This window comes from Plectropomus leopardus, chromosome 19 (assembly GCF_008729295.1).
Source record: "Plectropomus leopardus isolate mb chromosome 19, YSFRI_Pleo_2.0, whole genome shotgun sequence".
NCBI classification, from domain to species: domain Eukaryota; kingdom Metazoa; phylum Chordata; class Actinopteri; order Perciformes; family Serranidae; genus Plectropomus; species Plectropomus leopardus.
In genome coordinates, this window is record NC_056481.1 from 15,674,430 (window position 1) to 15,701,238 (window position 26,809).

Genomic DNA, 26,809 nt, shown 5'->3' on the forward strand with positions numbered 1-26,809 from the left:
CATTTGGCCTGGTTTGTGTTCCGCTTCTCAAGTGTTCTACCTCTGAAGCAGGATCAGCAGAGAGGACAGACAGCTGATCAACATGGCGGCACTCCCACACCAGTTCTGGTTAGCTCGACCGTACAGCCGGATCCCTGGCACTGTGTTGCTGATGAAGCTCGAGAAGCTCGTCACTCTGGCATACACACCGGGCCGGTTTGTGTGAGCGCAGCCCAGTCCAAAACTCACCACCCCAGCCTGCACCCAGCTCCCATTTATCATCGGGCAGACAAGAGGCCCTCCTGAGTCACCCTGAAAAGACGACACAAACACACACAGACTTGTAGCTTTTACCACTGGGAGGTATCAAAGTGCTCGCAAGGAAGGTCTTCAAAACTAGACCTAAAACAGCAGCAATAAAGTATTTTCAATGCAGGTTTATATGAACTTAATAGTGAATTACAGCACAATTTACACACACACACACACACACACACACACACACACACACACACACACACACACACACACACACACATATATATATATATATATTAATCTTCATCTTGATGTCCCAACTTGCATAATAAGCACATAACAAAAGACTGCAATATTGCACCTTGGATATGGTAACACCATATTACAGGGTCCCTACAGCTTAAGCCAAGTTATATTTAAGAGTTTTTAATGCCACTCAGAATTAAATTTAAGACCAATTTTACAAAAACAAAAATTCAAGAAGGAACTTGAATTTGAACCCAAATCAATTACCTAGGGCCAGGAACAATTTTGTCCAAATGTTTATGTTAAAATGAACGCAACGTCTATGGTCAAGTTAAAAAGTTGGATAATCTACTGGAAAACATATTATCATAAAAGTATGCCTTTAGTTTGCCTTGATGAAAAAGTTGGTGTTGTTGGTTTTCTATTAATTAAAAGTCACTGATTATTTTGAGATTTTACAATGCAACATCAGTATATATATACACACACACACACATATATACACACACACACACTTTAAGACTAAGTCTTTAAGACTTTGACAAATTGACTGAAGACATTTTAATACCAATTAAACTCATTTTTATATTAATGAATTAAGTGCCTTAAAGGATTTCACACAGCTTTGGAAACCCTGTATTAAATTGCAGTCTGTCTGTGGATGCAATTTTGTCTGATGCTTGCCCTGCTTTAAACTCTGTGGTCAATATCTTTATTGTGTTATTCAACAAAGTTATCACATATTTCCCTCGCGGTGTGCAGCCGCATTGTGAATGTAAACACAGCAGCACAAACAGCTGATCCAACAGTACCTGGCAGGAGTCCTTGCCGCCCTTCTGGAATCCAGCACAGATCATGTCATACAGGATGTCCACCTGCTCCGTCGGGTTCGTCTGGTACATCTCCTGACATGAACTCTGGGAGATGATTGGCACCTGCACTTCCTGCAGAGTCCCGACCCCTTGCAGAGGGACTGAGGGAAATACGACAGATGGAGGATGAAGAACAAAAGGAGTGTGAGACTTGCTGTAACTGAACAGGTGGACAGTGAGTTTTTTTCCCCCAATATCTACAGTGGTTATGTTCAAAAGATGTGCTCATTTTTGAAAGCTTTGTCCAGTTAAGCATTGAAACAGACATATTGTCTGTGTTTTATGCTATTTATTGTCTCTTTCCAATGTTTATTGCTTTGTGTATTTTGCCTTTGTGTAAATGTTTACTGTGTATTCTTTGTGTAAGTTTGCAAATATGTAAACGTTGTTCTCTCCATCAGGCTTAAGCCCAGAGGGGATCATGCGTGTGTGTGTGTGTGTGTGTGTGTGTGTGTGTGTGTGTGTGTGTGTGTGTGTGTGTGTGTGTGTCACTCTGTCCACAGCTACTTTAGCATACTACTGGAGCAATTCAGTGTGCAAATTTATGACTGTATGCTCAAGGACCTCTCTTTTTTGCAGTGATTCACAATTGTTGAAAAACCTGTTTTGTTGACTGTCATTGGTTGCTCACGCCTCTAAACTGACTGGTAGAGGCTGTACGTACGCATATTGGCATATTTGTTGTGGCTCAAAAATTGACATCCACGGAAAAGTTTGGTCTCATTTTGAACCAGAGCATTTGCATTTTAATTCCACACCTGGTATGTTATGATCCTTTAAAGTTGGGCACGATACAAGATCAATACATTTGCATTTTTGTCATCTAAACCGTACGGGAGCCAGGATGGACAGTTCAACCAGGTGCATCTTTCTGTGGTCTGACTGCGATCCGGGTTTTCCTCTGACCACTGCATGGCATCATACACATCAGGAGCATTTCAGCATTTAAAGTAGGAGATGGTGGCTGACGTGAAATGTGTATACAAAAATGGTCCTATGAGCTAAGAGCTGTTTTTTAAAATAGTTCATTTTGGGATACTGTACAACAACATGGTGGACTCTGCAGAAGAGGACTCGCTCCATTTGTAGATACAAATGGCTCATTTGAAGGTAATGAAAACACAGCAATTCTTTGTTTCAGGCATTTATATACTAATGAAAACATGGATATTACACACCATCTCCACCAGCAAATGGCCCTCAATTATACAACATTTACTTACACAGTCTCATCATGTCGTGATTGCACTGACAGTCAATAAATGAATTCAATTATGACTTGGCTTAGCTTGTAGAGGACTGGCTTACGTAACCCATCTGTTCCATGCTAAAGAAAAACTGTAAATGATACCTATAGGAAAACAAGCGTAACTCATTCAAAATTTATTTCTGCCTACCATGTCCCTCCTGATACCTGGACCTACACTTTGTCCTCTTTCTTTAAATCCTTCATGTTCTTATCTTTTGCATACTTGAAGAGGATCATTCATTAGCATGTATTTGCATGCCAGAGGGAGAACATTTTACTGCCAAATCAAAGTTATCTGCACAAATGATAAAGCTGGTGTGAAGAATTTAGCGAGCCTTACCATCATCCCGGATGTTCCCCCAGCCGGTGACGTAGCACTGCGTGCCACTTGGAAACAGGGTGCCAGAGGCGGGCAAGCAGACGGGACGGATATAATCTGACCAGGTTACTGGGGTGGACAGCTGCACCAGCGCCAAATCCTTCCCGTTGTGAGGCTCACTGTAACCGGACGGGATTACCACCCGGCTCACACGATGCGTTGACTGGTGCGGGTTGAAGCCATTCAGCTGGTACCGGCCAGCGTAGATGATGTAGGAGCTCACATCAGATGGACTGAAAGAGACAGAGGGACACGGATGACTCCTGCTAGACTGGAAATCAAGGGTGATTTCAAATATGACACAAATGATATTGAATGGCAAGTTATGCCAGGAAGAAGCTCCTTGAAAAAGGTTTGATGTTTACCATAATGTATAAAAAAATAGAGGTCCTGCACTCTTGCACCCACATTACAACATTTTGATCCTGTAACAGCCATCTAGTAAAATTTTTGCAACAAAAACAACTCAGTCCCTCTCAATCATCACCAATGAACCACTATAAGCATGTGGCGGTCCATTTGTCTCTAAATACTCTGCCCTCCACCTGTATTCCTTACTTTCTTATTTTACTGTGTTTGGGACATTTATAGGTGTGTAACTCAGCAGTGTCCAGGTGAATTTGGGGATTTATAGAAGGTAGCAACCAGGTGCCAGACTATAAGAAGCGGGCATCCAAGAGACACAGCGCAACCCATAATTTTGAGTAATATACCTTTAATGAATCGAATAAATGAGCAAAAGTCTGAAGGACTGGGGGCTTTCTGAGGACTGCTTAGAATTATATTTTAAAAAAATGACAATACACACAACTTAAGGAAAAAAATAGAAACAATAGCAATGTTTATTGTAAGCTAAAACCTCACTTTTTTGTCTCATGGCAGAGATGAGGGTAGAACAGAGGAATGACAGGCATTTATTGGTGAGTTTTTTGCTGATTTTGTATTTCTCACTTTACACTCTGAGTTTGAAAAACTACCCATAGTCTTGTAGGCACTGGCTTGCAATGGTTTCAGCCATGCTACAAAATCTCAGTTAAATGGCCAGATTTTATCGTAGTGATCAAGTCTCTTCTGTAGTGGAATAAACATCATGCATACTCTTGTCATGATGGCCCACCAGCAGATGGAGACATGAAATACAACACCTTTTAATGTATGTTATATTCATTCATTGTGCAATACAAGAAAAATACTTTGACTTAGTGTTGATGTTTTGCACATGTTCCCTTTGTCAATAACATTAAAAAAAATACATTTAAAAAAGAGGTTTGTGATATCGGCAGAAATCAGCATGTCAGACAATTTCAACATTTGATTTTAAAGCAGATATCTGCCGATTGCGATTACGTGCCAGTATTATCGTGCATCCCTTATCTTTTCAGATAGAGGTCCCGGAAGAGAAATTTATTAAATGGGCGTCAGTGACCTAGTGTGTCAATATAAGGGTCCTCGACACAAAAAAGGTTGAACTACTGCCTTAGACAGCCACCACATAAAACTTAATGAATCAAATGAATGACCGATAATCTGCAAAAAATAAAAAATAAAGTATACAGACTAGACTAGGGATCCACAGATTTTTTGCTGATATGCGACATGCCGATATATAACAGCTCTTTTTGCTAATCAATAGATATATCCACTTTTTAAACCACTTCATTTTATTGACCATTATGTAGTGGAGACTTGATGGTCATCTCCATCGTGATGGCCCACCAACAGATGGAGGCATGAAATACAAAGCTTTTTGGTGTATGTAATACTTTGTCATTGTACAAAATAAGAAAAACACTTTAACTTGTAGGGTTGAAGTTTTGTAAATGTTCACTTTGCCAAAATAAAAAAAAATATTGGTTTGTGATATCTGGAGAAATCCACATGTTGGCTGTATGTTAGTGTATGTTATAATCAATATCTGCCAATAACAAACGACATGCTGATATTATTGTGCGTCCCCAGACTGGACTTATAATTTTGTGGCTGTTAATCTTTTTTTTTTTTTTTTAAACTTTTAAGTGCAAATCTGTTGTAAAAAAAGTTCTATGTTTACTAATATACTAAAGCAAAAGACTGAAAATACCCTTAGTGCATCTGCAATCTTTATGAAAGAAACATTTCAAATCAATGCAACAACAATAATAAAAATAATAACATATCAGAAATGTATGCAATATATATGTAAAACTACAAATCGATGAGTGATGATGACCAAGAATCTGCAAAAACAAATAGATAAAATAAAAATAATAATATAAAAAAAGAAAATCCCAAAGGGCTTTAACAATACTGTAGGTGCCATTGCTAAGAATTCCAACAAAATGCCAGCATGCAAACAAAGCTGAGAGCCTCTGCATTGTGTAAGGAGACTTTTCTTACTTGGGGAAACAATGAGCGGCTGAGAGGACCCAGGACTCTGAGATGATGGAGCCTCCACAGATATGACCAGCAGTGACTGTCTGGAGGCCAAAGGGGGGAGAAAAAGAGTGAGTCACCTCAGCATCAAAGGCAAATCCCTCTTTCAGCAGGTCAGTTAGATAAACAAGACCCAGCGTAAACCACACATATAACTACCCACTGGCAAAACTGAAGACGATAATATGACTTAAGGTGTTTCAGAGGGACCTACCTGAATATCCACCTGCCACGGCCAAGCCCCGTCTATGGCGTCCACCCCCCCCACTATCCTGTTCTCCACCACCGTCGGTCGGCCACATTCTTGGGCGTAAGAAACTAAAACACCTGCATGTAAACACAAAATATATTTCATTTTTTTTTTACTCTCAACGATGCAGGTGGTTTCTTTTACTTGAGGACACAAACATTTAGTGGCTGGCTCAGTAGGTTGTGTTTTACAGGTGGACAAAGAACAACAGACATGGCGAGAGCAGGTAGGGGGTTTCAGCGGGGGTATGACGGTTCACACTCACCTGTTACGCAACAAAAAACTGCACAAAAAAGTAAAGTCGGCGACATTTTAAGAGGTTTCGCGCTACAAATGATGTAACAGCAACTGCAAGAACAGAGCCAACAACCAGTTTCTGAAGTCACGAAAAATCTTTTTTTTTAATCCCAAATTCGTTTTATCCACTTTCACAACTGTTCTTCTGTTGAGAGTGAAACTCGAGCTAAAGGTAAAAGGAAATTTACATCTCCTTTGTTAAAATCCTGTCTCCGCACGTTTTACTGTCGACAAACTCCCGTAACGGATCCAAGCTCGCTGAATAAGGTTTTGAGTGCATTCCAGGTAAACGCCTCGACCACAAACAAATGGATACCTGTGCCCCCAACCTCAGCCAATCAAAACTCTTATCCCGCCCTCCCGATCCACCTGGGCCAATTATATTAAAGGAATGTACCCGCGGACAAATCAGATTCTCCTCCTGATTTGGTCACGGGTCAACTGTATTTTCCGTTTGTTTTTCTGAATACAATGATTCTTTTCACCTTTTCTTACGAGAAAATATAGCCTACAATTCTTGTGTAGGCCTCAATTTCAGATATTGGTAAGTGATAACATGCAGTTAGCACATGTGTTTTTAATATTACGAGCCTACATATCCTATAGGATAACTGGTTTGATCCTGCATTGGAGTATTTGTAGAATAAGGAGTACTCCTAGAAGTATGCTATTTGAGCTATGTAGCCTATGTTTCACTAATAAATAGGCCTATAAGTTTTTGGGAATTTCACACATTAATCATATCAATGACTCAAGCAAATATTAGATATATCAATATAATAATGTGTTGTTTTACCTTATTAAAACATAGCATATTCTTATTTTTCCTTTATATTAACATTATATTAACAGATACATGCAGACATGTAAAATCTTTATCCAAGATCCAAGAGCAACTCTATCACTTAAACCATATCAATTTCACTTTTTTTTCCACACCTTGCTATTTTTGTCTTTATAAGTGCTTGTAAAGAACTGACAAATTTTCATTTTTATATCAATATTATTATCATTGTGGAAAATCCGGTCTGTCACTTTGATGAATACTAGTATGAATAATAAAATAACCTCACTGAGCATTAATTGTACTTACTGGAATATATATTTATTACAACACAAACAACAGAAGCTTTTGGCACAACACATGTGCATGAATGAAATATAGCCTACCAGGAACTTACAGTAACAGATGAATCATTCACCCTTAAACAGTACATTTCACACATCATACAGCTCTGTCTGTCATGCTAGTTTAAATATCTACAAGGTCTTGCTTTTACAGTATATTAACGTTCAGACACCCTATAGTCAGTGAAGAACTCTAAGGTCCTCTAAAATATCTAAATCAATAACATAGGTGAATCATCCATCTTTATACAATTATTCATTATTACATTCACATACTTTTATTTGTAATATTTTTTCCACCACAATTATTATTTCAGTTTAATTTTTCATGTACCTCTTATTATTAATTCTTTCATTTTCCCTAAAATATCGATAGGCCAATATTTCTGTCCTTGTGCTGTCCTAACATCTGCAATTTCTTTGTGAAAACTGACACAATGGACTCATGCACTCAATATTTATGAGCAATTTATTGCTTAAAAACAACTACCGATGTAAACAGTGTTCAATTATTGTGGCATTAGGTCATGTGTTTTACATTTTTTTTTAAAGTTATGTGATATTGTACCTACGAGAACAGGCCTTACATTAATTTCAGATATTAAACTCTGTTCTTTAGACCTGGCTTAACCTTTTGAAACCTGGAGCAACATCACTTTCCTTGTGCTGCTTACAGATGCCTTTAACAAGTATTTAAACCTCTGGACTCTGACAGAATTGTATTGATTTCTTTAAAAAAATGTCTTTGGGGGAAAAGGAAAACACTACATGGAAAACTATAGTTATAGCTAATTATCATAATTGCATATAATGTTACAGAATTATAATAATCTTTAAACACATTTTCCAGGTATTTTACTTATTTACTAATTTTCAGGTAATTGTCTTGTACTTTTAATTAATTTCTAGCAAATCTTTGGGTCATTTCTTTGAAATCAAATCAAGCTAATTTGCTCAGGTTTTTAAGGGTTAAAACTGTTCTGAAGTTGCACTGACAAGCTGTGGGGACAAGCTGTACTCCATGTTTCTTGCTCCAGGTGGAAAATAGAAACCGGTTTGACAGATATGGGTTCAGGTACACGTAACTGTGTTACAACCACAGGATTAGACAATAAACCACCCGGGTCAAAGGTCAAACACTGTCCTAAATTGTGCATTAATTGATTATATGTTTCCATGGTTTCCAGCTCTAAATCATTTGAGTTTTTTTTGTGTGGATTGTGAAAATTGACAAAGCGTGCCACATATATAGGCTGTGGTTACTGTTTTTTTTTTTTTACATGACACCAAATGTTTATTCCTTCTGTCTGTCTGTCTATAAAGCTGTCTGTCTCTCTTTTTCCTTCTCTCTCTTTTCCTCTCTTCCCTCCCTCCCTGCCTCCCTGCCCCAGGCAGTGTGTCTAGTTTCACAGAGCAATTGAAGGTGACAGGGACAGAGAGAGAGGGAGAGGGAGGGAGGGACAGAGGGAGGACACATCACAGTATCGCCTCGGGCTACACAACAGTAGAGGAAGAGCGAGAGATGGAGGGACAAAGAGAAAGGAGAGGAGAGACTCACGAAAGTATTCAAAGGGAATTCCATAAACAGGTAATGGAAATATAAAGTTATACACCAAAGAGTTGACATGTGTGTAAGTGTGTGTCACATATGCCCACAGGTCAGCTGATAATCACTTTTTTAAAAATCACTTCCAGTGTCTTTATGTGTGCGAGTCCCTTCCACTCCGCTCGTCTCACTCATAATATATGAACGCATTATAGGATCCAGTCAGTAAGAGCAATTATAATGCACTCCAGTTTGTTTTTATTTTAACGACTTGATGAATATTTGTCGTGGCATTGTAACCATGGTGACTGCCTCCACCGCCGCCACCTCCCCCTGCCCTCCCCTTCCAGGCCCGTCCACCACCCCTTCCCCATCCCCCCTTCAGCGCTGAAAAAGCGAGGGATGGCGAGAGAGAGGGAGAGAGAGAGGTGACAGGAATGAACTAACAAGATGCACTAAAAAAAATGCATGTCCTGGAGCTACATGAATCTTTGCAGTGAAGCACGCGCGGCCTCTCACACACACACTCACTCTCACACACACACACACACACACACTTACTCTCACACACACACACACACACACACACACACACACACACACACACGTTATTGCACTCAGCACATAGGGATCACATAGGTTAAGCCACATTCCAACAACTGGAACACAATAAGATGCAAAAATGATTTGGGGGTAAAAGAAAAACATACCAGCTGGAAATCGGAGGAGTGTTATGGGAGGGGTGTGTTTGTGTGTGTGTGTGTGTGTGTGTGTGTGAAAGGGGGCTATACCACGTTTTTACTTTGTCCCCTTTCATTGTTATCGTATGTCTCTGTATTACTTTATATAATCTCTTTAGGCTTTTCATATCCCTGAATAACCTACTTGTCTTCACTCGCACTGTTTTCACCTGATTACACAATTAAAAGTTAGGTTTACTTTTAAAGCCTCCAGAGATAACTTTTTGTTTGAACATTTAATTTTGAATTTAGTTGATTGCAAAATGTAGTGGCTATAGAACAATGGAAAAATTGTATTAAAATTGGTTTGCTAGCTATCACTATGCAATTCTGCCTGCCTCCCGATACGATCTCCCGGGAAAAATGATGGAAATGCATCAACCATTGTGCAACAAAAGCAGGAAGAGAACTGTGCTGTTTGTTTTCTCAGGTTTATAGCTATTTGCAGCAAAAGGAGTACATTTTGCAATGAACAAGAGATTTTGCAGTTGTCATAATTATCCACAGTAGTTGTAGATTGATTGATTTATAGGTCTATCGGTTTGTTTTTATAATATATGCCATGAGTGTTGGCAAAGTTAGGTGAAAAGCTGCCACATAGCTAAAATATTGCAACCATCTTGCGTAAAACCTCTACCCTACAATTTAAACCTATATTTTGCCTGAGTTATTTCTCAAAGCAAATGAATGTAGGTGATCTGCAAAAAAGAGTCCATAGCAATGGAAAATTACTTAACCTCCTCAGTAAACATTTTTTTCCTTCTCTTTTCAAGTGTTGTTTGTATTTATGATGTTGCTCGTCGGTAGATAGTTGCTAAGCTCTGGGGAAAGCAGAAAACAATCCTGCTAGTCTTTGCAACAGTGGGGTAAACAATAATACCACTTGGAGACATTAAGGTGGGATAGAATTGAAATGTTGAAAAGTTATCGCTTTCCACTTTAAATGAACTTTAAATGAACCTGATATTTTACCCAGCTTTCCCTCACTTACCTTTCAGTTCCATGTTGACAAAACATTTGCTAAAATACCAGAAAAAGGTACTTGTACATGAGTATTTCCATTTTCTTATACTTTATACACCTGCTACACCAAATATAGAAGCAAATATTGTATTTGTTTTGCTCCACTACATTTATTTGATGTAGTTGCTATGCAGATTTTAATTTCACACAAAACATATGCTAAAATACGAAGCATTTTAAAAGGTTAAGTTATAACATTGGGTAAAGCAGCTTAAATGAGCTCCACATCAGTCAGCTTTAAACATTTAAGGGTTGCATATATGTTAATGCATCACCTATAATTATGCAATAATATATATTTATATATACACACACACACATATATAGTACTTTTCAAGTTTAAGCATATAGTGCTCTACAGATTGAAAGATTTACAGAATATAATTAAATATCAGAAACCCATGTAGCTCCCAGCCTTTGACATACCGAAATGAAGAAAGTTTAGAACATTAGAGCACAAATATTAAACAACACTGCGCCCACACATGAACAGATGGGGTGCGAGTGCAAAAATACAATTCCATATATAAATAAGTAAAAAGTGGATAAGAGAATTAAACCTATATAAGCAGATAAAATTAAGAGTGAAAGAAATAATCATATACATAAGTAAATAAATTAAAGGAGTTGAGCTCATATAAAGCAGGTAGAATGTTGATGAAACAACAAACTCTTGAATTTAAAATGATAAAAGGGCAGAGTATATGGAAGTGCATATAAAAACAGTGATATGTGGAAACTAAAACCAGACTGCCCAGAAATGTAATGACAACAGACACCATCAAAGAATAATATTCTTGTAGAAGTGCATTTTGAGGAGGCCCGTAAAAGCTTTTGTGGATTCTGCCAATGTAATTATATGTAGTCATTCTGCATAATGGGCACAAATTTTGATATTTTATTTTTCTGATACGATTTTTGCACTTTTGCTTCACTGAAATGTTGAGTTTAGGACTTTAACTCTTAATTGAGTTTTCATCAGTACTTCTACTTAACTAAAGGATCTTAATGCTTCTTCCACCACTATTCTTACTCCTTTTTACCTTTGAACTTGTCAAGTCCTTTCCTTTCTCTGAGGCACGTCTCAGAGGAAAGTAACAGAGAAAGAGGGGAGGGAGTGAGGGGAGGGGGGGACAGAGCAATGGGGGCAGCGGAGAAAGAATAGCATAGTATGAAAGAGAGAGGGAGCGACAGAGAGAAAGGGAGCGCAAAGTCTTGTCAACCGGAAATAAAACAAGCTGGCACCCTCCCCATCCCCGAGCCCCAACACCCACCCCAAAGTCACATACTTCCTCTTCACTCTCTCTATCTCTCTCCTCTGCCTCCCTGCTTCCATCTTCCATCTCTCTCTTCTTCTCTCCACTGCAAAGAGATATATTTAAACCCCCGGTTCTACTCTGGCTCTTTGACTCGACCATACATACCGTCATACCTGCGTCATTACTTACGCCTCACATCAGACCTTGTGTGTCTGCCGCCAAGGGTTTCTGTATGGTGCTCCTTTAACCTGCTCTGGGGCCACGCAATGCCTTTGTTTATTGTCCCATAGCTTGAAGCTCAGTGTTAAAGCAGGAGAACAATACCTCTGGAGTCAGGGAACAATACCCATTTGCTCTGGGAAAAGCTGTTACTCAACTTCTGTGCATTTTTAAGCTCTTGCATTACTTTACCTGCCCATCTATAGCACCTTACAGTGCTGTGGGTCTGAAACACAGGTGCTGCAATTAAGTAACTCAATCCATATGAGCAAAACATCAAATAGCGAGATAAGAAAAGAAGCTGCAGCTAAGCGTAGAGCTGAAACTTTAGTTTGTCAAATAATGGATAATCAAATCTTTTGATAATTGATTCACTATTTTAACAAATCTGAGAATGTACTGCTATTTCTTACATTTATTGTCAATTAAAACTTTGGCTAGTTTTGTGTTTTGACCATCACAAAAAAGAAATTTTGACATTTTTAATATTTTCTATCAAATAATGGGCCAGAGCATTAATCACTTAATTAAGAGAGAAATCTGCAGATTTGTCAGTAATGAAAACAATTGCAATCACTATATTATAAAAAATTTAGTTTTTTATCTTAATAAATCAGTTAAAAGTTAAACAGATATATCTCTTGTCTTAATCAAATATTTTCATTTACTAGAGATAAATGTTTTAGACAAGTTATCAATAATCTGAATATACTCATCTTATCTTGTAGTTATAAAGAAGTTTAAATGTGTTTTTATTTAACCTAAACATGATTTTTTTTTTTTTCAATTTTGCCATATCTGTGTTTGGAAAAATGCTATAATGTGTTGTTAAGCCTAATAATATTACTTATTCTCATCTAGAAAAATGTCTTAATTACATGAAATGCTTTTATGATGCATTTAATGTTTTACCTCATATCAGTGGCTGAAACAGTTAGAAACATCAGTCAAGCCATTTATTATTAAGCCTGAGTTTGCTGCTTATAATTATGGAAATACGTATCTTATTAGATACAGTTGTTTTACCATGATGTATCACATTACATGTCACTTCAGTGCCAGAAAAATCAACATAAAAATGTGTTTGTTACACATGCCAATAATTACCTTTTTTTGGCAATATATTAATATTACAGAACACTGTATTTTATAATAGAAGTACAATACAATAACAGATAAATGTGGACATGTCAAGTGTTTATCAAAGTTTAAAACACCCAAATAAAGATAAGTGAAAATGAGTCTGTGCTCGTGTGAACATTGAGTTTAACCTAAAAATATCACCTGTCTGGTTGCACATGTGTCTGTGTAAAAAAAGTAATGTGCCAAACTGCCGATTATTCTCTGTATTTATGTGAAATTTATGGTTAAAATTGAATTCCATCATCTATTTATCGTTCACTATCTCTCCATTATCTGTGCTTTATGCTCCACTCTCTCGGCCTCCCCTCCTCCTCTCGCTGGCATTAAGTTCAAACTTGACACTGATGTTGACTCACTTTGTCACCCCTCGGTGGCTCCCTCTCTCTCTCTCTCTTTCTCTCTTCTTCCTCTCTCTCTCTTTCTCTCTTTCACCCTCTCTCTCTCTCTCTCTCTCTCTCTCTCTCTCTCTCTCTCCATCGCTTGGAGGACAAGAGTGCCCGCAGACGCATTTCTCTCCAGAGCCCCCCCTCTCCCTCTCTCACTCTCTCTCACCCTGTCTAACTCTCTCCATCTCTCTCCTACTCTCTGCTTTACACACACACACAGTTATTGTCAACAAAGCTGGAGAACAAGGGACGTACGGGGAACAGGGGAATAAAGGTCCACAGCGGAGGGAAGTAACACACAGGACGCACAGCATCATTTCACCTGGACATTTGGTAAGTTTCCAAAAAAAAAAAAAAAAAATCGAGTTTTTTTAAGAATTTTTTTGTGTAGGAGATCACTTCTTTGGCTTTGGGACCGACGACAAGGTACTTTGCCAAAATAGAATAATTTCTGTATCTTAACTGAAAATGATTGAATTGTTGTTTCTGGGCTGCTCATTCAAATGAATGAAGTTTGACCTTTGACATTGTGCTGCTGCAGATTTGGCTCAGTATTGACATACATTTGCATTCCTTTTTGACTCTCCAAAGAGGAAATTTCCCTCCAAAAAAAGGAATGTAAATAAGATAAGAGGAGAAGAGAAGAGCTTTTTTTCATCTCAGACATAGACATATATTTATTTAGGCAGATAATGTTGTTTATGGACATACTTGTGCACTGAAAGTTGAACACGGGCTCGGTTTGAACGTTTTATGGGAGATCTCGCCCATAAAGCTGCTACGCGATGCCAGCTTGTGGTTACATGTAAATGTGGCATACATGTGTGGATGTGTGTGTGCATGCAAAAGATAGAGCTAAAAGCAAGTAGCATAATAAATGTCATTGCTTTCAGAGTGGGTACTAATGTACCTTTGCTCCCCATGGTATACTAGCATACCAATGTATAACACACACACGTTACGACAGCGGGCATGTAACTAACTCCATTTCTGTCTGTCATCATGAGGCTAATTCGCCACAATGCCGACCATGTGTGAACTCATGCGATATGAACCCCTCCTTCTTCTTCTTCTCCTCTTCCCCTAACCCCCCACACACCACCACCACCCTCCAGAAGGAAGGATTGGAGGATAGAAGGAGGGAGAAAAGAGGAGCCAAAAGGTGACAGTAATCAGGGGCGGACACACACAGGGCAGGACTCCTTCATTTCTCTTCATGGTGGTTTGGACACTCGTAGTATGTATGAGAAGTTAACCATGCTGAACCTGCAGAGCGGCTCAAACTGGAGCGGGCCTAACAACTGGTACCATGACCCCACTGGCGTTCAGACACAACACAGCACAGGTGAGGGACCAGCCTGTCACAGATCACTTTAATGACCCCAAATTTAAATGGATTGTCTCACCAACTTCCTGTTATCTTAATGCATGAATCTGCACATTATTCTTAAATGTGACGGCCTGTTGTATTTTCCTGACGCTCCCACATCTCTTTTGTCACCTTTCCTGCCTGACCAGTGTCCGAGGGCTGTCTCCTGGACACGGAGGGCAGCATGGGTGGGGAGGCAGGGGGAGGGGGCACGGGCAGAGGGGGAGGAGTCCCTGTGGAGAGGGACGAGGGCGAGGAGTCTCAGCTGAGGCTGCAGCTCAAGAGGAAGCTGCAGAGGAACAGGACCAGCTTCACGCAGGAGCAGATCGAGGCTCTGGAGAAAGGTCAGGCATATTCAAGCACGCACAGCTCTCTCCCTGCTTTCTCAGCCAATCGCAGCCCTCCATGGAGCCAGACTAGAGTGTGTCATGACGCAGCTTGTCCTACTGTGTTTTTTCTCTCTGCCAACACCTTTGTTACTGGATTCTAATCTTTACACCTTGTTTACAGCTTTTTGGTAAACGCCAAGGGACATAAATATGAGATTGGCAATCCCTGCATGAAAAGTCACTCATGACCCATTAAAAGATGCAAATTATCCAGAATCTTAACTCCACAAATATTCCTGATCTGCTCCAAAAAAGCCTCGGGCAGTGTGCACAGCAGATAATGCATCATTACTGTGGCTGTGTTATGCAGCGAGATCCGGCCCTCGTGGCCCGATATCCGCTGAGAGGGATCAGAAAGGCACCCTTGACTGGATATGGCTGCAGCGGGGCCCTTGAGCTAAATAAGGACGCAATGTCCACTGTGCAGCCAAGTGGAACAGTATCACTGTGGTCACTCTGTGCAAATGACATTAATGAGGTACACTGACCTCAGTGCACGGCCAAGGCACAATAACAATCATGTGTTGACACAGACGCCAATTATAACCAAGCCAATTAGAACAATTTGTGAAGACAGACTTAATTTATAGAGCCATCTTTGTATTCTCTGGGCAATATGGGTTTATTAACCATGTGTTACCAGTGGGAACTTTAATGTGCAGCTATTTACAACACTGGTAACCTGTTAATATTATATTCCCAGCAAGATATCTATTCAAAAGAAAACATTAACATTTGTTTCCTCTGATGACATTTTATTGACATGCTAAAGTTAAGCATCATTAATACAGATATTAAATCCATAAAGACATCTCCATTACCAGACGTGAAACTTCAGAGTTGATCAGGATGACTCAGACTGTCAGTTATGGGGTGAGGCATATTCTTGTTTGTACTTGTCAACAACAAAAATGTCAGCCGTTTGTCAACGTTAAATTAACTGCCAAAATGAGAAATGATAGTCTAATTGAGAAAGTCTCATTGGTACACACTCACTGCTGAGTCAGGAATCAACTCACATCAAGCCTCTGTTATATATGGTCCATGCCTCTGCCGATAAGTAAGACACAATGCCAAATTTAGATTTAAAGAAGAAATTATGACAAAATGAAAACCTCTAAGGATTTTTCCTCAGCTTCATTTTAGTCAGACTATTTTGAAATAAAGCGCTTAGGCAGCTCCTCAACATGAATCCTTTCATTTGAACTTTATGCGTGTTCCATAATAGTAAATTATTTATACAAAGTGCAACAGATAAATATTTCAAATATGGTTGTAAGGATACATCTCAGCGTCCTGGATTTGTGTGTATTCCATGACAAGATAATTAGCCGATCTTAAGCAGTAATTAGATGCAGTTTCTTATCCGCCCAAAAAATCTGATAATTGATTGTTGATTCAGATTAAGTAAAAATGATTAGGCATAATCAGTTTAAGATTACACCTTTGCGGTCTAAATTTTGGTGTTTACTTAAACCTTTGAAACCTGAAGCAAGTTGACTTGACTGACCCAAAAATTTGCAACAATTTAGTAAAAAAGAAGTTACAAGAAAATTACCTTTTAGCATGAAAATGGAAAGTAATAAACAAAAACAAACAAGGAAATTGCCTAGTGCTAAAAATACATATATATATATATTTTTTCTTGTTACATATTGAATATGTAACTCATAATCATGGAATCGTTTCCCCGTTTTTTGGCTAGTTTTCTAACCCCCCTCTCTCCATTAATTTTCAGGTTGTTTTTTAGCACCTTTTCACCAATTTCTTACATTTTGCACATTTCCTTTTCCCATGTTTTTGAAGAGAATTAAACCTTTTTGCTCAGATTTCAAAGGTTGAAATACATGTGAAAGGCGTCTAAATGCAGCACAAGAAAAAATGTCCATCTATGTTTCAAAGGGTTCAACAAAATGCCTTTTTGTTATTTATTCTTTATTATGTGCATCCCTTTTGGAAATTTTTAACACGGACCGAAATAAATTACCATATGCTAAATTAATTTTATTTTAAATCTATGTAAATAAATATAAATATCTATGCACATAAACAGATAAATTAAAAAGTATGTTAACACTCCCCAGCAAAGGCGATCAGACGAGCTGCTCCCCAATAGTCCTGTCATCCTTGATTAAGACTCCCACTGTGTTTGATGTTAGTTAATATCGTCCACAGAGTTTGAAAGGACACATTACCCAGATGTCTTTGCAAGGGAGAGATTGGCAAACAAGATTGATTTACCAGAGGCCAGGATACAGGTGAGAAAACTCTGTCTTTATCATTGTCATACGTCTGATGCTCAACATGTAACAACATGCAGACTGTCATGATAAAGTCTAACAGAAGTCTATGACTGACAGGTGTGGTTCTCAAACCGAAGAGCCAAGTGGAGGAGGGAAGAGAAGCTGCGCAATCAAAGGAGGTCAGGGGGTGTGACTTCCTGTTCACAGAGCCAAGCCCCTCTGACCACTTCCTTCAACACGTCCGTCTATCATCAGCAGCACGGCAGCAGTTCAGGTAAACTCCAGGTCACTCTGCTGCAAGGCTTCCGCTTAAATCTTGTCGTAATTACTCTCTCTAATGAATCATATTAATCTGTTAATTCATGGAGCACATCAGACATACTTAAGCAAGAGTTTACATTTGCTCTGGATGATTTATGCATTTGCAGACTGACATATTTTACTAGTTTATAATTACAAACCTCAGAGTGACATTTGGAGGCAGGCAAACCATTAGAGTTTCTCCATTAGAGCACATCTATATTACAACATTTCCACTGCGAGATGTTCCCATCACTTGTGTGTAAATGTGTGTGTGTGTGTGTGTGTGTGTGTGTGTGTGTGTGCTTACCTTTGCGCTCTGTGTGTCTCTCTCCAGGGTCCATGTTGAGTCAGGCTGAGTCGTCCCTGCCCAGCTACAGCTCCCTGTCAGTTTTCTCATCGGGAGTCCAGGTTGGACTATTCATCATTCATCATTCATCAGCACCTTTCAAACTTTAGCAAAGCAGGTCATCGTCACAGAGCAGAAAGCGTTCGTTAACTCGGTTATATAAAGAGTATAAAACATGGGATAATGAAAATAAATACATCAAAAAAGACTACTGCAGATATTAATACTGGTGCTATGACTACTATTTCTTTATATAAATAACAATATTTATTCCTCTTATCACAACTCTTAGGATATTTTAACACGGTTATCTAAGCCAAAATACAAATTCAATACAAATACAAATTTTAAGGCAGGACAACAACAGGAAATGTACATAAATCAGTGCATATTTTATAAAATAAAGCCTCATTTGCACATTAAAACATGACATTTTACCAAATTTCATTACAAAAATAATTGCATCAAGAGGGGGAAGTCTTATGATGGTATCTACTAATTAAACTACTACTTCTACTACTAGACTCCCCTTAATAAAAATAATGACAATTATAATACTACCACTACTATTACTATTACTGCTACTACTACCAACAATAACAGCAACAACAACAACAACAATAATAACAATAATAATAATAATAATAGTGGGGGCACATCTTCCTCAATATATAGAACATGTGCTTTGCCCCCCCTAATAAAAACACAAAAATAGCAGAGGACTTTTATTTTGGCAAATTAATTTACATCATAAACTTATACAGAAAATGCAGAAATTGGTGCTTAAAATTCACTAGAATGCATTAAATAAAGTGGAAGATGTTGAAAAGAAATTTTAGTGTTAAAATTTTCAAGCAGATTTTTCAACAATCTATGCAACATTTTCATGGTATCTTCCAAGTGTGTAGTAATTAAATACATTTGAAACTTTTCTTTGACAGAAGTAACACTTAGAAAAGCTCCCTAATCAAGATACAATTTTAAAAAAGCAAACATGACAGCGTTCATTGTTGTCATTTCTTTGATTGTATCTGTATATTGTAATTATCATCATAGCCTCAAGAGCAGCATGGAAATACACACAATTTATTTTTGTGTCTTATTTAAATTATTATTAAATGTTAAGACACATGCTTATGCATTAATGACTGCATTTCTAATGTTCAAAAATGAACATTAGAAATAGAATATTTTAACATTTGTGCATTTAATCAGCCTTTTCTGCAAAGTCACTGTGAGCACTCTTTTTAGTTTGTCTCTTTTATTTGAAAACTCATCATGGTAGTCTTCCAGGGTTTGCACAAAACAATAATAATTATAATAATAATTATAGTAAAAACTTCTAAAATAACACAGTATCAGCAGAGTTAGAAAAAATCAGCACAAGTCAAACATGAAGATCAGAGAAAAATGAAATTACTTTGCATGCTTAAGACTGCCACCAAACAACCCTACTCTATAGCACCTCCATGTGGTTAAATTGCTGTCACTACTTTAAGCTTTGTCTTTCCAGTACACAGTGTAGGGATCAGCCATGGTTATATACAACTGAGGTTTTCTTAAATAATATTGATGTTTCATTACAAATCTAACCCAAATCTTTTCCCTTTCTCTCTCCTCCACTCAGTCTATTCCACCCCAGTCAGCCTCCTCCTACTCCTGCATGTTACCTCCATCCCCCTCTGCACCACGCACCTTTGACTCATCGGCGTACTCCTCCCCTCATTTGCAGACTCCGTCCTCGGCCAACTCCAACACTGGTGAGTGTATCTGAGGAAGATAGGAGGTTATTTAACAGGGATGAAGACATTTGCTGTTATGTTTGCCTGCTGAAATGCAAAGTAAATAAAACTTCACTAAGTGTTTCATTCTCCCTGTCTTCTCATCCAGGGCTCATATCGCCTGGTGTTTCAGTGCCGGTCCAGGTCCCAGGAACTGAGCAGCAGAGCATGAGTCATAACCTGGGTCAGTATTGGGCCAGATTACAGTAAACAGACAATCGCTGCCAACCGGCAAAACAAAAGAAGAAGGAAAAAAAGGGCATGTAACAAAAAAGTGTCAAGAAAACAATATGGGGACACACGGGTTTTAAAGAAGCACAGGACTGAGTTATAGAGGGGGCCTCAATGAGTTGCAGACCCCAAAATGCATTAAATGTTTACAAATTCAGCCAAGAGCAGCTTTGGTTGCACTTGACAGTACTCTGGTCACTCTGGTATTTGCTTAGTATTATCAGGTTGCACTTTTTTTGATTGGTTAATGGTTCCGTCATAGGACTGAGGTCAGGATTAGAAATAGGATCAGTTTAAGGGGTGTTTACGATTAAAAATAGAGTCAGAATTAGGGTCAGGCTTTAGTTAGAGTTGAGGTAATGCTGTGGAGTTGCAACATTTTTTTTTTTGCAACAATTTTTTATAACCTGTTTATTGAGATTTAGCATTGAATCATTAGAAAGTTGTATCGTATTTTATTGTGTTACATTTTGGCTTAGAATGAAAGATTTATGATCTAAAAACAAGGGAAAAAATAGACTAATATACTAATAACTGAAAACCTGTCTTTATAAACCTCTACATACGTTGTGAGATGTGGTTTAAAACTCTGAAAAACCAGTAAGGAGACTTCTGAGTTTATATTTTTCAACAAATTTTATGCCTAGAGGTGACAGAAGACTGCTTTGAGATTTGAACTACGTATAAACAGTTCAGAAAGTTGGCCTGATGTTACTTCAAGCTTTCAGCCTATAAAATTTAAAGGTTCAGTGTGTAAAATTTAGGGGGATATGTTGGCAGAAATTGAATATTTTATAATTAGTATGTTTTCTTTAGTGTATAATCACCTGTAAAAAACAAAAAAAGAATTGTCATGTTTTTCTAGAATTTTTATATCTACATAGGGAGCGGGTTCTCATCGAAAGAGATGGCCATGTCGCACTGGCTTGTTTCTACAGTAGCCCAGAACAGACCAACTAAACAGATAAAGCCATTCTCATTTTAACGTTGGCCACTGTAGTTAGCAGCCTCTCTGCTACTAGCCAAACAGCATTGGATAAACATTGATTTTTGACAAAAAAAAGTTGATTCTGTGCTTTTACCAGTTTAAACCAGGTCCATTTGTTTTTGAGATGAGGTGACCTCTGCAAACAATTTGGCTTAAGGTTAAAACTTACTGAGAGTCTGGATTTTAGTACTGGTTGCAATCTGCAGCCCTCAACGCTAGATGTCACTAAATCCCTCAAACTGTTCCTTTAAATGTTTATTTCAAAATAATTTAAAAACAGCTTAATAAACTGTAGCCTTCTTGAAATTTTCAAATATCAAAAGTGGAAAAAGGAGGAATGTTTGGCAGGATTATAATTATAATTCTACCACACAAAAATGCTAAGTGATGCAGTGTTACTAAGTAAATGCCAGCAGATGTCTGTATTGTGAAGTGTAACCACAGTTTCTTGTTACTTGAGCAGCTCAATGATATTGTGATAGCAAGCTTGTTCCCGAAGCATAAGCTGTGTGAGGCTACTGTGAAGATTTCAGACTTGCGTATGGCAATCACTTTTATTAAAACTTAAAAAATGTACCATGAAAAAAAACCAAGTAAATCCTGCCTACCCTGCCAGCAACATTACACGAAGACTGATACTGCATATTTTTGTACAGACATGCGTGTATGAGGAAGATAACTGTGGAATATTGTCAGAAGTTATTGGAGGGAAGAATGTAGCATGTTGTGGACTCAAATCAATCTCAAAGCACAAAAACACAGTATCATTAGGGATGTGCCATGTCAATATTTGTGTCAGAGTTATTCTGATACTACTCTGAACATAAAAATATTACATATATCTGCCAAAAACTATGGTAAAGCAATTAGATTTTCTGTTTGTTTTATATATATATTTTATCCTATCTATCAAAAAAACAAAAACAATTCAGTAACAGATTTAGCAGTGATAGAAACTATGGATTGGCAGGGATTTTTTTGTAATGAACCATATCCATTGACCAGTGACAATCAAGCATCATTACACAGCAAACATAAAGCCTTCAAACCATCTAATGCAAATACTTCAGAGACTGACAATCAAAGCTGTAGGTAGAGGTTAAAAAAAAAAGGTAAAACTGTGAAATTATTGCAACACTGTCAATACAATAGCGATGACATCATCAACTGTGCCATCATCAACCATGCATGACCAAAAATAAAGCCTATAGACAATCAGCTACTTGCAGAAATGAATCGAGTATTGTACAAAAGCGTTACTGTACTTTGCAGGGTTTTAAGCTCTGCTCACTTTCCTCTGGCTATTGGTTCTGTTGATGCATCTCGGTTTAATCTCATATGAAATGTCTACTCTTATTTATTTGTCTTTCTCACTCGTTCACACAAGTCCTCTGTGTTGTTTCTGTTGTCGTCGTGTGTTGTGTTAGTACTGTATAGCTACCAAGAGTCAACCCTTTTGTGAAGGCCTTGGATCCCTTTAATGAAAATAAAACGGTGTGTAATGAATATATATTCAAAGGTCTTTGTTTCTGATGTGTGTTTTAAGATAAGAAAAAGAGAAAACAAAAAAATATCTATAAAAAACAAAAAAATATTTGGTGTAAATTATATTCATGTTAAACTTAACTGTTAAATATAAACATCATTATAATGATGACTGGGGCAGTAATAACTTTAATCAACACAGAATATTATTAGATCTAGTCCAATTAAAGCTGCTATAATCAGTATTTTTTATATTAACAATAGATCATATGACTGCTTGACTGTGAGGGTGGTTGCTCATGAACGCACAAAGGATTATTTTCCATCTCTGTAGTTCCCCTCATTTCTACGAAGCACTTTAGCTTATTGTTTTGGTTTTCCATCCTGAAACTTAACTTTTTTGGTTCACTCTCATGGCTCTCTTCAGCATCGATAACAGCCAGAGACAGCTTTTTCCAGCTAGTTTGCACCCAAAACCCACTATACACACTGCCTGTCCAACACCAAATGATAAAGAAAGTTAGCAGCTATCTGGTGAACATCAGTGAATATTCAGAAAAGTAGGCTGATTGGTTCAGTACACCGTACCACTAAAAGACTACCATGATCCACACTATTGTGAGGTGAGGCCCTCTAGTGGCTGTAGAAACTATTACATGAGCAGAAGAAAAAGATGTATAAAATAGAAGTCCATAGAGGGTGGATGCCAAACAATCACAAGACTTTCACACAAGAGACTGGCATTTGTGGCCTGAAATCAAGAGTGACTTCCTTTAATAGCAACATATACATACACATACACACTTTGCACCCAAAACCCACTATACACACTGCCTGTCCAACACCAAATGATAAAGAAAGTTAGCAATATATATATATATATATATATATATATGAAGACAACAATATAATGTGATCAAGCATGGGGTAGAACTTTAATCTACTCTTACCCCTGCTCTCAGGAGTTGATAGAGAGTGATGCCCCCAAGTGGCCGAAATATATACTAAATTAAAAATAAATATTATAATATTTTATTTGGTTAGGATAAAGACAAAGAGGGAAGGTTATGTAGGCCAGAAATGTTTTTTTTTTTTAGCTTGGAAATGGTTTGCATCTGAGTGTCAGTGTGGATGAGTGAGATGATCCAACCCTTAAAACATTATCCACATGCCTTCAAAGGGGAAGCAGCATAAATGGGGCGTTCGACATGAAGTGGACATGGCGGAAACTGGACAACCATTAGCAGGGCAGCATTTTGTGCTAATGGCATGACTCACTTGGGCCCTGGAGGATGAACAGAAATGAAAGACGGGTGAGGAGGAAGACGGGGTGGGGGAAGGAAAGATAATATGCTCTGCAGAGGGAATGAACACAGATCCGTGGACATCATGGGACTCTAAGATGAGATGTAAGATGCCGATGCACTCCTGCCTAATGCTGTGTCATCAATTTACCCCAGTTGTATTTTTACTTTGTGTTGAATAACACTGGCAAAACAGTTCCTGTGGAAAACCATAACTACCTGTCAAGCTTGATTAAAAATAGAGGACAAATGTGATAGACTCACATCTTTTGCCCTATGATGATTAATAGGCTATGGAAGTCAAGTAGGGCCAATACAACAATTTGTTAATAACTAATTTGAAATCTCATTTTCAATTTCAATTTAATAAAAAAATCTAATCTAATAATCACATTTTCATGTTCAGTGGTGTGCTTGAAAATTTCTGCTAAAATTAAAATAAAACTCCACTGAACAATAATCTTCCGCTTAATCCAAAGCCCAAGACTAAAATTATTATGTATTTAGATATAAAACAGACCTTATTTTTTAATTTCCAAATTGGAAAACAATGTGCAAACTTAAACTGGAAATGAAATTGGAAACTGGGATTTGAATATAAATTATAGAGGTAGGTGGAGAATAGGTTACATTTTACTGCTCTGATTCAGGGATACTATGTCTATGTGGTACAATATAAGCAAATTTATTTATTTTTTCTTTTTGTTTGAATGTTTACGTTTTATTACATTATTATAATTTTTTTTTTTTTTTTTACATTTCAAAATTTAAATACGATGAAACGACGAAACACCATGAAAGCATGTCAGATCATAACTTCCATATCAACAGAACACATGACTAACAGTAACAGAAAGTATCTTCACTGCATAATCTCGCAGGACACAAAAACCAAATTCAGTGCAAACTTTTTCTCAGACCCTGTAATAATTAACTTGAGACAATAAAAAATATTCTACAAAAGCTCCTTTACATTCATTAAAAGCCTTGATTAAACAGTTTCACACTCAAAATGTCAGTAAGATTACATTACAGAGGTTTTTGTTGTGTGTTTTTATTGTCGACAATGCAACAATCCGTTGCACCACATGGGCGAGGCCGTCTGACTGAGTTGACTTTTGACTCAAACACTGAGGCAACAACAAACCAAAGGAAGAGTGCAACTGTGGTGATCACAGAAGCCTCCAAGCCCAAATGTGAGAGAGGATCAGAAAGACAAGTGTGAGAAACAAACAGGTCTTGAAAGACATCTACACTCAAAAGCTAAAGGCAGGATATCGTGGTTGCAAAGCATGCTGGGTCAAAGGTGACTGACACAGGTGATACACCAGGCATGAAGCGGTGTGGTCTAAGGAAAGCAAGTGAACAGATATGTGGAACCCAGTTTAATTAGGTTGTATATTATTATGTTATGTTTCTGTTTGTGCCCTTTTTTAAGAATTATGAGCTTGAAATGTGATAAGTGCAACATTTTGTATTACTTATTAGCTGACATACATGTGTCATTTGCTGTTTAATAGTTCAATTACAACATTTGTTTGGGAATTCACATCACTGACATTAACACAATATCAACGATATATGGCATTCTTACATCATTTTGTGTCTTTTTCTTATAGAGAGGCAACTGTCTGAAAATCTGGTTCTTACAACTTTATAATTTTGATTTATTATGTGCTCACATAATTACAAATTAGGAAAGGCCTGATTGAAACTGAATGCAGACAAGGAAGGCAGACAGGATCAATTCAGTGATCTAATAGCAAAGTGAAGGTGTATATAAGCTTACCGGCAGCCAGGGAAGTGTCAGAACCAGTCTAAAATGCAAACAAATCCAGACAGGGAGGCAGGACATTCAAAGTCAGGCTGTTCAGACCAGGCAGGTAACAAACTTCCAGTTTCAATATAACAGAAGCTACCAATGCAAGAGACACATGGTAGCTTGACAAAGTGGAAACAGCTGAGCAGGTGGATGAGGGAGTCAGGTGACTGAAGCAGGTGGAAAAGTCGGAGGGCATCTGGTGGAGAGGGAGAGGATTGCAATTAATGGGCTCAAGCATGGATGGATTAATTTAAAGGCTTTCAAATTAACACATACCAATCAAGAGATTCAAAATGACCACAAAGAGACACAAAAATACCAACAGAAAAAAAACACTTAATGATTTCTGAGAGACACAAAACAACCACATATAAAATGACCACAAAGTGACACAAAACGAACAAACAAAAAAAGATGCCTAGAAATATAGGGATGCAAAACAGTGCATTAAATAAAAATAGAAGCAAAAACCACCTCGAAGTCTGTGTGTCATGCTCCTGCGTGGGGCCTTTGGAATATTTGTTTCCAGGAGCCTCTAGTCTCGTAATCTGCCCACAGGTTTAGGGAAGTGAGACTGTGGCTGTAGGGAGGGACAAATGAGCAAAATGTGACACACATGGTTTGTTGCATCAAATGACTGCAATCTAACATAGAAAACCATGGACCCTGTGATACTCTAAAATGGGACTGTACTGTTTGGCTTCTGGGTCTCAAATATGGCGAAGGCATCTTTATCCATAATAATACATCATAATGTAGTTTTTGAGTATATTTTGTATTATTAATCTGAATTTGCAGAGTTGTTTATAACTGTCAGGTATATGTAGTAGTTTGCAAGAACAATAAACCCTTAAAGGGTGAAGGTTTTGTTTCAAAACATTGATCGAACTTTTTCTCATTGAATGTATTTATCTATTAACAGGGAAAATGGGGAAAAAAAGAATGTTTAAGATACTTTTTAACGTTTTTGTCTCAGAGTCCTACATAAAATCTCTACCAGTACAATTACAAATAAAAAAAAAGAAAGAAAGAAAAAGAAAGAAAGTCATTATGTATTTGACGATTTCTTTTGATTTATCTTTTTCCATTGTCTGTTATTATTACTTTTTTCTCTGTCTGCTTTTGTATAATAATTTAATTTCCTTTTTTGTACATGTTCGAG

The 26,809-nt window shown here is 37.7% G+C and overlaps 2 protein-coding genes and 1 long non-coding RNA gene across 3 annotated transcripts; 1 reads left to right on the forward strand and 2 right to left on the reverse strand.

Moving 5' to 3' along the window:
* Positions 1-35: 35 nt before the first annotated feature.
* zgc:92313 (uncharacterized protein LOC436869 homolog) lies at positions 36-6,201 on the reverse strand. Its single transcript, XM_042507281.1, has 6 exons — positions 5,911-6,201; positions 5,610-5,722; positions 5,360-5,439; positions 2,945-3,216; positions 1,296-1,456; positions 36-291 (listed from the first exon to the last, which is right to left on the reverse strand). The coding sequence occupies exons 1-6, from the start codon at positions 5,954-5,956 to the stop codon at positions 37-39; spliced, it is 927 nt and encodes a 308-aa protein (XP_042363215.1). The 5' UTR covers positions 5,957-6,201; the 3' UTR covers position 36.
* An 8,424-nt stretch (positions 6,202-14,625) lies between these two features.
* Positions 14,626-20,111, forward strand: pax10 (paired box 10). The gene is made up of 7 exons (XM_042508552.1): positions 14,626-14,731; positions 14,905-15,099; positions 17,320-17,402; positions 17,505-17,661; positions 18,025-18,098; positions 19,664-19,796; positions 19,927-20,111. Exons 1-7 carry the CDS (start codon positions 14,626-14,628, stop codon positions 20,025-20,027), a joined length of 849 nt encoding a protein of 282 aa, XP_042364486.1. The 3' UTR covers positions 20,028-20,111.
* Positions 17,616-25,719, reverse strand: LOC121959304. Its single transcript, XR_006106892.1, has 4 exons — positions 25,615-25,719; positions 19,732-19,806; positions 17,998-18,140; positions 17,616-17,721 (listed from the first exon to the last, which is right to left on the reverse strand). It is a non-coding gene; the product is annotated as an uncharacterized LOC121959304 (long non-coding RNA).
* Between the last annotated feature and the right edge of the window lie 1,090 nt (positions 25,720-26,809).

Coding starts and splice junctions, on each gene's coding strand:
- pax10 (XM_042508552.1), top strand. CDS start 14,626: ATGTATGAGAAGTTAACCATGCTGAACCTGCAGAGCGGCTCAAACTGG. Junction 17,662..18,024: donor GCAGCACGGCAGCAGTTCAG/GTAAACTCCAGG, acceptor GTCTCTCTCCAG/GGTCCATGTTGAGTCAGGCT. Junction 19,797..19,926: donor CTCGGCCAACTCCAACACTG/GTGAGTGTATCT, acceptor CTTCTCATCCAG/GGCTCATATCGCCTGGTGTT.
- zgc:92313 (XM_042507281.1), bottom strand. CDS start 5,956: ATGTCGCCGACTTTACTTTTTTGTGCAGTTTTTTGTTGCGTAACAG. Junction 3,217..5,359: donor GCCGCTCATTGTTTCCCCAA/GTAAGAAAAGTC, acceptor TGTCTCTTTCAG/TCCATCTGATGTGAGCTCCT. Junction 1,457..2,944: donor GGGGAACATCCGGGATGATG/GTAAGGCTCGCT, acceptor TATTTCCCTCAG/TCCCTCTGCAAGGGGTCGGG.